Source organism: Sapajus apella, unplaced genomic scaffold, assembly GCF_009761245.1.
Source record: "Sapajus apella isolate SASKATOON/1434 unplaced genomic scaffold, GSC_monkey_1.0 scaffold122, whole genome shotgun sequence".
In the NCBI taxonomy this organism is placed as follows: Eukaryota; Metazoa; Chordata; class Mammalia; order Primates; family Cebidae; genus Sapajus; species Sapajus apella.
Genome location: NW_022437062.1, coordinates 574,207 through 586,768, shown reverse-complemented (window position 1 = coordinate 586,768; position 12,562 = coordinate 574,207). Strand labels below are relative to the sequence as shown.

Sequence of the window (12,562 nt, the reverse complement as noted above, 5' to 3'; positions counted from 1 at the left end):
TTGGCTAGGATATCAATTTTACTGATTGTTTAGAAAATCAGCTTTTGGGTTCATTGAAATTTTTTTTCTTTCCTTTAATGATTTTCTGTTCTTAATTTTATTTCTGCACTTTGTTTCCTTCTTTCTGCTTGCTTTGGATACAACTTGCTCTTCTTTTTGTGATTTAAGGTGAAAGCCTAGAACGCTGATTCTAGACCCTTCTCCTTTTCTAATATAAGCATTTAATGCTCTAAATTCCCTTCTAAGCACTGCTTTAGTTGTATCCCACAAGTTTTGATATACTGTATTTTCATTTTAATTTCATTCAGAATATTTTCTAATTTATCTCATGGCTTCCTTTTGACCCATGAGTTACTTAGAAGTGTATTATTTAAATTAAGAAGTGTTTTTGGATTTTTCAGATATCTGTTACTGATTTTTAATTTAATTCCATAGTGGTCAGAGAACATAACGTATATGGTTTCAAGTCTTAAATTTGTTAAGATTTGTTTATCACACAGATTATGGTCTGTATTTGTGAATGTTTCGTGTACACTTGAAAAATATGTGTATTCTGTTTTTTAGAGTGTAATATTCTATAAATATAATTTAGGGCAAGTTGACTGATAGTCTGTTCTGGTCTTCTGTATCATTGATGACTTTCTGTCTACTTGTTATATCAGTTACTAAGAGGGATTTTGAAGCCTCTTTGTGATTTTGTCTATTTCTTTGTCTCATCAGTTTTGGTTAATATATTTTGAAGTTAAGTTGTTAGATGCATAAACATGGCCCCTATGTCATTTTATAATGTCTCTCTTTATCCCTGATAGTACTCCTTGTTCAGAAGTTTATTTGATCTGATAGTACAGCTATTCCAGCTTCCTTTTTGTTTACGTGATACATCTTTTCCCTTTACTTTTTTAAAAATACATTTTTAAAAAATACCACTTTTAGAATTATATAATCATCATTACAATCCAATTTTAGAACATTTTTAAATTTTTTTTTTTTTTTTTTTTTTTGAGACGGAGTTTCACTCATGTTACCCAGGCTGGAGTGCAATGGCGCGATCTCGGCTCACCGCAACCTCCGCCTCCTGGGTTCAGGCAATTCTCCTGCCTCAGCCTCCTGAGTAGCTGGGATTACAGGCACGCACCACCATGCCCAGCTAATTTTTTGTAGTTTTAGTAGAGACGGGGTTTCACCATGTTGACCAGGATGGTCTCGATCTCTTGACCTCGTGATCCACCCGCCTCGGCCTCCCAAAGTGCTGGGATTACAGGCTTGAGCCACCACGCCTGGCCCAATTTTAGAACATTTTTAACATCCTAAAATGAATCCCATACTCATTAGCAGTCACTCCCCATTCCTTTTTTTTTTTTTTTTTTTTTCTCCAGTCTTTCTAAGGTTCAATTCAGGTATCACTCCCCATTCCTACTTAACTGCTAGGCAATCACTACTCTGCTTTTTGTCTCTATGGATTTGCTTATTTTGGACATTTCGGTTTAATGGAATCCTACAATACATGGTGTTTTGTGATTGGCTTGTTTCACTTAGCATACTACAGTATTTCCTTTTTTTTTTCCCTAGGAAAGGGAGAGTGGAACAGGGATTTTCAGCATAGTATTTTCAAGGTTCATCATAACATAGCTATGACATTATCAGTACTTTATTCCTGTTTATTGCCCAATGATATTCCATTATATGAATATACTACATTTTATTTATGCATTCATCAGTTAATGAACATTTAGGTTGTTTGCACCTTTTGGCTGTTACGAAATAATACTGTTAGGAATATTTGTGTCACAGGTTTTTGTGTGGTTTTCTTTTTACCTTTTTTGTTAAGCCAGTCAAGTTTAGCAGTGGAAGGTTATGTAGCAACTTTAGTGACACTAATGAATTAGTTTATTTAACTTTTAACCTATGTCTTTATATTTTCTATTGAGTTTCTTATACACAGCAAATAGTTGGATCTTGTTTTTTCCTGAACTCTAACGATATCTTTTTGGTTATGTTGAAACTACTTAATACAATTTTTAATAACGTTGGGTTTAGGTCTACCCTTTTATTATTTGCTCTATGCCTTTTGTTCCTCTTTCACCTCTTTCCTACCTTCTTTTGAATTATTTGAATATTTTTTAGTATTTCATTTTCATGTATATTACTGGCTTTTTGTCTGTTACAGTGTTTTAAGTGGTTGTTATAGGGTAGTTAACATACATACCTAAACTTTTACATTCTAGTAGGTTAATATTTTATCATTTATGTATATAATTGCATTTTAGGTTCTGGGGTACAAACATGCAGGATTGTTGCTTAGGTACATACATGGCAATGTGGTTTGCTGCCTCCATCCCCATCACCTGTATCTGGCATTTCTCCCCAGATTATCCCTCCCCAACTTCCTAACCCACACTGTCCCTCCTTTAGTGCCCCCTGACAGACCTCAGTGTGTGATGCGCCCCTCCCTGTGTCTATGCGTTCTCATTGTTCAACACCTGCCTGTGAGTGAGAACATGCGGTGCTTGACTCTCTGTACCTGTGTCAGTTTGCTGAGAATGATGGTCTCCAGGTTCATCCATGTCCCTACAAAGGACACGAACTCATCATATTTTATGGCCGCATAGTATTACATGGTGTATATGTGCCACATTTTCCTGGTCCAATCTATCATTGATGGGCATTTGGGTTGGTTCCAAGTCTTTGCTATTGTAAACAGTGCTGCAGTGAATGTATGTGTGCATGTGTCCTTATAATAGAACAATTTATAATCCTTTGGATATATACCCAGTAACTGGATTGCTGGGTCAAATGGAATTTCTATTTCTAGGTCCTTGAAGAGTCGCCACACTGTCTTCCACAATGGTTGAACTAATTTACACTCCCACCAACAGTGTAAAAGTGTTACTATTTCTCCACATCCTCTCCAGCATCTGTTGTCTCCAGAATTTTTAATGATCGCCATTCTAACCGGCGTGAGATGGTATCTCAATGTAGTTTTGATTTGCATTTCTCTAATGACCAGTGATGGTGAGCATTTTTTATATGTTTGTTGGCCTCATATATGTCTTCTTTTCAACAGTGTCCATATCATTCACCCACTTTTGAATGGGTTGGTTTTTTTTTTTCTTGTAAATCTGTTTTATTTCTTTGTAGATTTTGGATATAAGTCCTTTGTCAGATGGGTAGATTGCAAAATTTTTTTCCTATTCTGTTGGTTGCCGGTTCACTCTGATGATTGTTTCTTGTGCTGTGCAGAAGCTCTGGAGTTTAATTAGATCCCATTTGTATATTTTGGCTTTTGTTGTCAATGCTTTTGGCGTTTTAGTCATGAAGTCCTTGCCTATGCCTATGCCCTGAATGGTTTTGCCTAGGTTTTCTTCTAAGGTTGTTATGGTGTTAGGTCTTATGTTTAAGTCTTTAATCCATGTGGAATTAATATTAGTGTAAGGTGTCAGGAAGGGGTCCAGTTTCTGCTTTCTGCACATGGCTAGCCACTTTTCCCAACACCATTTATTGAACAGGGAATCCTTTCCCTGTTGCTTGTTTTTGTCAGCTTTGTCAAAGATCAGATGGTTGTAGATGTGTGGTGTTGCCTCCGAGGCCTCTGTTCTGTTCCATTAGCCTATATCTCTGTTTTGGTACCAGTACCATGCTGTTTTGATTACTGTAGCCTTGTAGTATAGTTTGAAGTCCAGTAGTGTGATGCTTTCAGCTTTGTTCTTTTTGCTTAGAATTGACTTGGCTATGTGGGCTCACTTTTGGTTCCATATGAAGTTTAAGGTGGTTTTTTCCAGTTCTGTAAAGAAGGTCATTGGTAGCTTGGTGGGGATAGTGTTGAATCTATCAATTACTTTGGGCAGTATGGCCATTTTCACCCTATTGATTCTTCCTAACCATGAACATGGAATGTTTCTACATCTGTTTGTGTCCTCTCTTATTTCATTGAGTAGTGGTTTATAGTTCTCCTTGAAGAGGTCCTTTACATCCTTTGTTACTTGTATTCCTAGGTATTTTATTCTCTTTGTAGCAATTGTGAATGGCAGTTTGTTCTTGATTTGGCTCTTTTATTGGTGTATTGGAATGCTTGTGATTTTTGCACATTGATTTTGTATCCTGAGATTTTGCTGAGGTTGCTTATCAGTTTAAGAAGATTTGTGGCTGAGATCATAGGGTCTTCTAAATATACAATCATGTCGTCTGCAAATAGAGGCAATTTGACTTCCTTCTTTCCTAATTGAATACCCTTTATTTCTTGCCTGATTGCTCTGGCTAGAACTTCCAATACCCTATTGAACAGGAGTGGTGAGAGAGGGCATCTTTGTCTAGTGCCAGATTTCAAAGGGAATGCTTCCAGTTTTTGCCCATTCAGTATGATATTGGCTGTGGGTTTGTCATAAATAGCTTTTATTATTTTGAGATATGTTCCGTCAATACCTAGTTTATTGAGAGTTTTTAGCATAAAGGGTTGCTGAATTTTGTCGAAGGCCTTTTCTACATCTATTGAGATTATCTATTGAGATAATCATGTGGCTTTTGTCTTTTGTTCTGTTTATGTGGTGAATTACGTTTATAGACTTGCATATGTTGAACCAGTCTTGCATCCCCGGGATAAAGCCTACTTAATTGTGATGGATAAGCTTTTAGATATTCTGTTGCAATGGGTTTGCCAGTATTTTATTGAAGATTTTTGCATCTATGTTCATAATGGATATTGGCCTGAAGTTTTCATTTCTTGTTGAGTCTTTGCTGGCTTTTGGTATCAGGATGATGTTGGTCTCATAAAATGATTTGGGAAGGATTCCCTCTTTTTGGATTGTTTGGAATAGTTTCAGAAGGAGTGATGCTAGCTCTTCTTTGTATATCTGGTAGAATTCAGCTGTGAACCCATCTGGACCTGGGCTTTTTTCGGTTGGTAAGCTATTAATTGCTGCCACAACTTCAGTCCTGGTTATTGGTCGATGGAGAGTTTTGGCTTCTTTCTGGTTTAGGCTTGGGAGGGTGCAAGTGTCCAGGAATTTATCCATTTCTTCCAGGTTTACTGGTTTATGTACATAGAGTTGTTTGTAGTAATCTTTGATGGTGGTTTATATTTCTGTGGAATCTGTGGTGATATCCCCGTTATCGTTTTTTATTGCATCTATTTGATTCTCTCTTTTCTTTTTTATTAATCTGGCTAACGGTCTATTTTGTTGATCTTTTCAAAAAACCAGCTCCTGGATTTATTGATTTTTTTGAAGGGTTTTTTGTGCCTCTGTCTCCTTCAGTTCTGTCTAACTTTAGTTATTTCTTGTCTTCTGCTGGCTTTTGAGTTTTTTTGATCTTGCTCCTCTAGCTCTTTCAATTTTGACGATAGGGTGTTGATTTTAGATTTTCCTTGCTTCTCATATGGGCATTTATTGCTATAAAATTTCCTCTAGACAACGCTTTAAATGTGTCCTGGAGATTCTGGTATGTTGTGTCTTCATTCTCGTTGGTTTCGAAGAACCTCTTTATTTCTGCCTTCATTTCATTGTTGATCCAGTCAACATTGAAATGATCCAGTTGTTCAGTTTCCTTGAAGTTGTGTGGTTCTGAGTTAGTTTCTGAATTCTGAGTTCTAATTTGATTGCACTGTGGTCTGAGATACTGTTTGTTATGATTTCCGTTCTTTTGCATTTGCTGAGGAGTGATTTACTTCCAATTATGTGGTCAGTTTTCGAGTAGGTATGATGTGGTGCCGAGAAGAATGTATATTCTGTGGATTTGGGGTGGAGAGTTCTATAGATATCTATTAGGTTTGCTTGGCCCAGATCTGAGTTCAAGTCCTGGATATCCTTGTTAATTTTCTGTCTTGTTTATCTGTCAAATATTGACAGTGAAATGTTAAAGTCTCCAACACTACTATTGTGTTGGAGTCTAAGTCTCTTTGTAGGTTATTAGTCTGAGTCTCTTTGTAGGTTATTTATGTATCTGGGTGCTCCTGTATTGGGTGCATATATATTTAGGATCATTAGCTCACCTTGTTGCGTTGATCGTTTTACCATTATGTAATGCCCTTCTTTGTTTCTTTTGATCTTTGTTGGTTTAAAGTCTATTTTATCAAAGACTAGGATTGCAATTCCTGCCTTTTTTTTGCTCTCCATTTGCTTGGTAAATCTTCCACCATCCCTTTATTTGGAGCCTATGTGTGTCCTTGCACGTGAGATGGGTTTCTTGTATACAGCACTCTGATGGGTGTTTTACTTTCTATCCAATTTGCCAGTCTGTGTCTTTTAATTGGGGCATTTAGCCCATTTACATTTAAGGTTAATATTGTTATATGTGAATTTGATCCTGCCATTTTGATGCTAGCTGGTTGTTTTGCCCGTTAGTTGACACAGTTTTTTCATTGTATCGGTGCTGTTTACCATTTGGTACATTTTTGGAGTGGCTGGTACTGGTTTTTCCTTTCTATGTTTAGTGCTTCTTTCAGGAGCTCTTGTAAGGCAGGCCTGGTGATGACAAAATGTCTCAGCAATTGCTTGTCCATAAAGGATTTTATTTCTTCTTCACTTATGAAGCTTAGTTTGGCTGTATATGAAATTCTAGGTTGAAAGTTCTTTTCTTTAAGGATGTTGAATATTTGCCCCCACTCTCTTCTGGCTTGAAGGGTTTCTGCTGAGAGATCTGCTGTGAGTCTGATGGGCTTTCCTTTATGGGTAGCCGGACCTTTTTCTCTGGCTGCATTTTTTCCTTCATTTCAACCCTGGTGAATCTGATGATTATATGCCTTGTGGTTGCTCTTCTTGAGGAATATATTTGTGATGTTCTGTGTATTTCCTGGACTTGAATGTTGGCCTGCATTGCTAGGTTGGTGAAGTTCTCCTGGATAATATCCTGGAGATTGTTTTCCAGCTTGGATTCATTCTCTCTGTCACATTCAGGTACACCTATCAAATGTAGATTAGGTCTTTTCACATAATCCCATATTTCCTGGAGGTGTTGTTCATTTCTTTTCACTCTTTTTTCTCTAATCTTGCCTTCTCATTTTATTTCATTGAGTTGATCTTCAATCTTTGATATCCTTTCTTCTGCTTGGTCGATTCGGTTATTGAAACTTGTGTATGCTTCGTGAAGTTCTCATGTTGTGTTTTTTAGTTCCATCAGTTCATTTATATTCTTCTCTAAGGTGTTTATTCTTGTTAGCATTTCGTCAAACCTTTTTTCAAGGTTCTTAGTTGTTTTTGCAATGGATTAGAACATGATCTTTTAGCTCTGAGAACTTTGTTATTACCCACCTTCTGAAGCCTCTTTCTGTCGATTCATCACACTCATTCTCCGTCCAGCTTTGTTCCCTTGCTGGTGAGGAGTTGTGATCCCTTGAAGGAGGAGAGGCATTATGGATTTGGTGTTTTCTTCCTTTTCAGGCTGGTTTCTTCCCATCTTTGTGGCTTTATCTACCTGTGGTCTTTTTAGTTGATGACTTTCAGATGGGGTCTCTGAGTGGGTGTCCTTTTTGTTGCTGATGAAGTTATTTCTTTCTGTTTCTTAGTTTTCCTTCTAACAGTCAGGCCCCCATGCTGTAGGACTGCTAGAGGTTCACTCCAGACCCTGTTTACCTGGGGATCACCTGCAGCGGCTGTAGAACTGTAAGGGCTGCTGCCAGTTTCTTCTGTTATCTTTGTTCCTGAAGGATACCTACCAGATGTCAGCCTGAGCTCTCCTTTATGAGGTGTCTCTGATTATACAGCTAGTGCTCGACTTACGACCACAGTCGGGACCGCAGACCGGTCGTAACTTGATTTGGTCGTAAGTTGAGTAGGCTATATGTATAGTTGAAATGGTGCACGTGGAGATGGTAGTGCTGCCGGAAGCTGGTCCGCACTGTCGTACGCCCAGCTGGGCAACGTTTGCGCTGCCAGACGCGGAGCAGTCGTGGCTAGCGATTGTGGTCGTAAAGTCGAATGGTCGTAAGTTGCATAGGTGGTAAGTCGATCAATACCTGTACAGGGATTGGGAAGCTGCTTGGGGATACAGTCTGTCCCTTATAGGAACTCAAGTGCTGAGCTGTGAGCTACGTTGTTCTGTTCAGAGCTGCTGGGCAGGTAAGTTTAAGTCTGCTGCAGCGGAACTCATAACCGCCTTTTTTTCCCAGGTGCTCTGTCTTGGGAAGGTAGGGCTTTATTTATAAGTTCCTGTCATTCTGCTGCCTTTTTTTAGAGTTGCCCTGCCCAGCAAGGAGGTAGCCTAGTTACAGTCTGCCAGCAGAGGTGTTGCTGAGCTGTTGTGGGCTATGCCCTGCTGCTGTGTGAACTTCCTTGCAATTTTGTTTATAGGGGTATAGTTAGAACTGCCTCAGTAATGGCGGTCTGCCTCGGTAATGGCAGTCTACCTCGGTAATGGCGGACTGTCTCTGTAATGGCTGACTGCCTCGGTAATGGTGGATGCCCTTCCCCCCACAGAGCTGGACCATCCTGGGTCCAGCTGTGCTTGCTGTTTAACTCTCAATCCAGAGCATTTCAGATTGCTGGTCTTTGTCGGGGTGGGACCAGCCGAGCCAGATCACCTGGCTCCCTGTTTCAGCCCTCTTTTTTCAGTTGAATGGGCAACTGTGTCTCTCAGGCATTCCAGTTGCCAGTTGAAATGGTGCCTGGATTTGTGTGAGTTTTTGTGCAGAGACCTGCTGCGCTGGCTGAAACAGCCGAGCTGGAGACTCGTGGTGCTTTTCCACCCAGGAATCGCCTGGTCTGTGTGCAGTAAAAATTTGTTTGGAAATGCAGTGATCACTCACCCTCTGCATTTTCTCTTGGAACTGCAATCCAGAGCTGTTCCTCTTCGGTCACCTTGGATCCTCTCCAGTATTTCATCCCTTAAAGTAAAATACAGAAGCTTTATAACCATAAAGGTTCCCTTATATTCCCTTTTCTTTTGGTATACTTGCCATACATATTATATCTATATACACTGAAAACCACACCAGACAATATTTCAAGTTTTGCTTTCAAAAGCCGTGTATTAATATCTATATATCTTAAGAACTTAGGAAAATCATCTTTTGTGTTTATTCTTTTTTGTTGTTGTTGTTCTTTTTTCATTCCTAAAGCTCCAAGTTTACTTCTAGTCTTATTTCCTTTCAGTCTGAAGAGCTTCTTTTAGCCATTTTCTTTTAGAGCAGGTCTACGGTCAATTCTCTTAGTTCGTCTTCAGCTGAGAATGTCCTCATTTCGTCTTCTTTCCTGAAGGATAAAGAATTCTGAGTCAACATTTCTTTTTCTTTTTTCTTTTTGTTTTTGAGATGGAGTCACCCAGTTTGAAGTGCAGTGGCATGATTTTGGCTCACTGCAACCTCCACCTCCTGGGCTCAAGCAATTCTCTTGCCTCAGCCTCTCAAGTAGCCGAGTATCTGGGACTATAGATGTATACCACCACACCCGGCTAATTTGTATTTTTAGTAGAGATGGGGTTTCATCACATTGGCCAGGCTGTTCTTGGACTCCTGACTTCAAATGGTCAGCCCGCCTCAGCCTCCCAAAGTGTTGAGATTATAGGCATGAGCCACTGTGCCCAGCCAACATTTCTTTTTTTTTCACCACTTTAATGATACTGTCCTACTGTCTTCTGGCCTCCATGGTTTCTAATAAGAAATCTGTAGTCATTTAGTAGTTCCTGCTTATACATAATACGTTGATTTTTCTCTGGCCTTGTCCAAGATATTTTCTTATTTAGCTTTGGGTTTCAGAAGTCTGATTGTGGTGTGTCATTACATGTAAAGAAATGTGATTTTCTTTACATTTAATCTGTTTTGGGTTCACTGGGCCCTTTGAATTTGTAAATGTATGCCTTTCACAAAATTTGACAAGTTTTCAGCCATTAATTTTAAAATACTTTGTTGTACCTGCATCTCTTTCTTCACCGTCTCTGGGTCTTCAGTTGCACAAATTTTAGGCCATTTCCCCCAACTCTGCTACCAAGAATCTGTCCAAATTAAACCTTTTGATATCATTCCATAGGTCCCCGAAGCTCTATGTGACCATTTTTCTTTTTGTTTTTCAGATTGGCCAATTTTTATTGCTCTGTCTTCAGGTTCACTTACTCTTTACTTTTCCATCTCCATCCTGCTATTGAATCCATTCAACATAAATTTTTTATTTCAGATACTGTATTTTTCAAGTCTAAAATTTCTGTTTGATTCTTTTTGATAATTTCTGTTTCTGTATTGAGAATTTCTGCCTTTCTATTCATTTCGAATGTTTTTACCTTATCTCATGGAACATAGTTATACTAGGTACTTTAAAATCTCCAGACCGGGCACGGTGACTCACGCCTATGATCCCAGCACTTTGGGAGGCTGAGGTGGGTGAATCACTTGAGATCAGGAGTCTGAGACCAGCCTGGTCAACATGTTAAAACCCCTTCGCTACTGAAAACACAAAACTTAGCTAGGCGTGGTGGTAATCTTGGCTACTTGGGAGGATGAAGCAGGAGAATCTCTTGAACTCGGGGGGCAGAGGTTATAGTGAACCAAGATTGTACCACTACACTCCAGCCTGGGCGACAGAGTGAGACTCTATCTCAAAAAATAAAATAAAATAAATAAAATCTCCATCTGAAAACAGCACCATCTGAGTCATTTTATGTTTGCATTTGCTTCTTGTTTTTTCCTTTGAAAATTGGTCACATTTTTCTAGTTCCTTGTGTGTCAAGTAATTGTACCCTGGACATTTATCCTGGCACTATGTTATAAGACTCTCATCCTCTTGGCTTATATTCTCTGTAGAATATCTATGTTTTTGTCTTAGTAGCCAATCACACTTCAAATATTACAAGTTCTTTGTCATCTTGTGTAGTTGTTGGTTCCAATGTCAGTTCAGTTTTCAAGACCTTTGCTATGTTGCTTTGGGTTTATACCATGCATATCCCACTTAAGGGTTAACCTGTGATTTGGGCAGTGGTTTATATCACAGTTCGGTTCTGAAAGCCTTTTTTGTGCTGCTTTGAGTCTACCCTGTGCATGCACAGCTCAAGAGGGAGCGTAAGATGTATGCCAATTCACATACAGAATTAGCACATCCCCTTGTTCAGCTCATTCCTTTGTAGTTCTCCTCCCATATTCTTTGGCCTTCAGAGTCCCTTTTTCCCAGTTCTCTGGCTAGAAAGATGGAGTTTCTCTAGGAGTTTTAGATTCCCATATCACCATTACAGCAGTTCAAAACCACAAGAGAAAATAGAAGAGATTTAAAAAAAAAAAAAAGGAAACAACCCTGTGTGGGTTGTTTCTCCAAGTTTTGACCCCTCTCCACAGTCCACTTGATTTTGTTGACTTTTCGGAGCCCTCAGTTACCTACCGTTTTTAATTGTATATTATCTACTGTTTTTAATTCCTATCAGTGAGAGGGAGAGAGAGAAGCTATGGTGGGCATACTGCATCTTGGCCAGTATCTGCAATGTATTCTGGGTTTTGAGGGTTGTTTTTTTAAACCTTTCTGATAATACTTCTTAAGGATAGTTGAATGAAGCAGTGGTAGGACTGGAGAATCTCTTCTGATAATACTTAAAACTGTGGCAGCAGCATAAGAAGTTTACTTTTCAAACTTCTGCCAGCTTTGCTAAAGTAAAATGTCATGTCATATGCAACTTCATTTCATATGGGCCAGGAGAAACTATATGTGGGTGTGCGTGTGCATGTGTGTGTATAGAAAAAGAGACATCCAGTGATAAAATAGATGTGGCACAATGTTAACAATTGGTGGGTCAGGTTTTCTAATAAAAAGTTGGTGGGAAACTCTGATCTTCATACATTGTGTGATTATAGTCTTAATAACCCTAACCTGATCCTCAGATCAAACTTAGTGGTGATTTTCAGAGAAATTTAAATTGGTCAAACTTGGGCAACTTAATTTTCTCTCAAATTCACTTCTAAGGAGACGGAGTTTCACTCTTGTTACCCAGGCTGGAGTGCAATGGCGCGATCTCGGCTCACCGCAACCTCCGCCTCCTGGGTTCAGGCAATTCTCCTGCCTCAGCCTCCTGAGTAGCTGGGACTACAGGCACGCACCACCATGCCCAGCTAATTTTTCGTAGTTTTAGTAGAGACGGGGTTTCACCATGTTGACCAGGACGGTCTCGATCTCTTGACCTCGGGATCCACCCGCCTCGGCCTCCCAAAGTGCTGGGATTACAGGCTTGAGCCACCGCGCCTGGCCAAACTTGGGCATTTTAAAGGGAGAGTTAAATCATTCTAGCCAAAACTTTCATGATATTAAGGTGACTTTCTTTACCTCCAAGAGAATAAACACATTCTTTGGGATATTTTTGCGTTTCTTCCCCCAGCCTGTTGTTTACTTTAAGAAATTAGAAATTTTGAGTCTGGTAAAGTAGTGGTCACCTCACTAAAAGCTGGTTGTCCATTCTGCTACTTTAGACAATTCCAAGCTCGAGTGTCTCGACAAACTCTTTTGGCACTTGAGAAAGAAGAGGAGGAGGAAGTTTTTGAGTCTTCTGTACCACAACGAAGCACACTAGCTGAACTAAAGAGCAAAGGGAAAAAGACAGCAAGAGCTCCAATCATCCGTGTAGGAAGTTCTCTCAAGGGTAAGTTTCTTAAACGTTACTTTGGAAA

General features: G+C 39.3%; 1 protein-coding gene across 1 annotated transcript in view; it reads left to right on the top strand.

The window, feature by feature from the left end:
- The window catches only part of BUB1B (BUB1 mitotic checkpoint serine/threonine kinase B), a 70,512-nt gene that overhangs the window by 17,789 nt on the left and 40,161 nt on the right, over positions 1-12,562 (top strand). Inside the window, exon 6 of the mRNA XM_032261178.1 lies at positions 12,365-12,534. Coding sequence (XP_032117069.1) covers positions 12,365-12,534 — 170 coding nt within the window. The remainder of the gene's footprint in view (positions 1-12,364; positions 12,535-12,562) is intronic.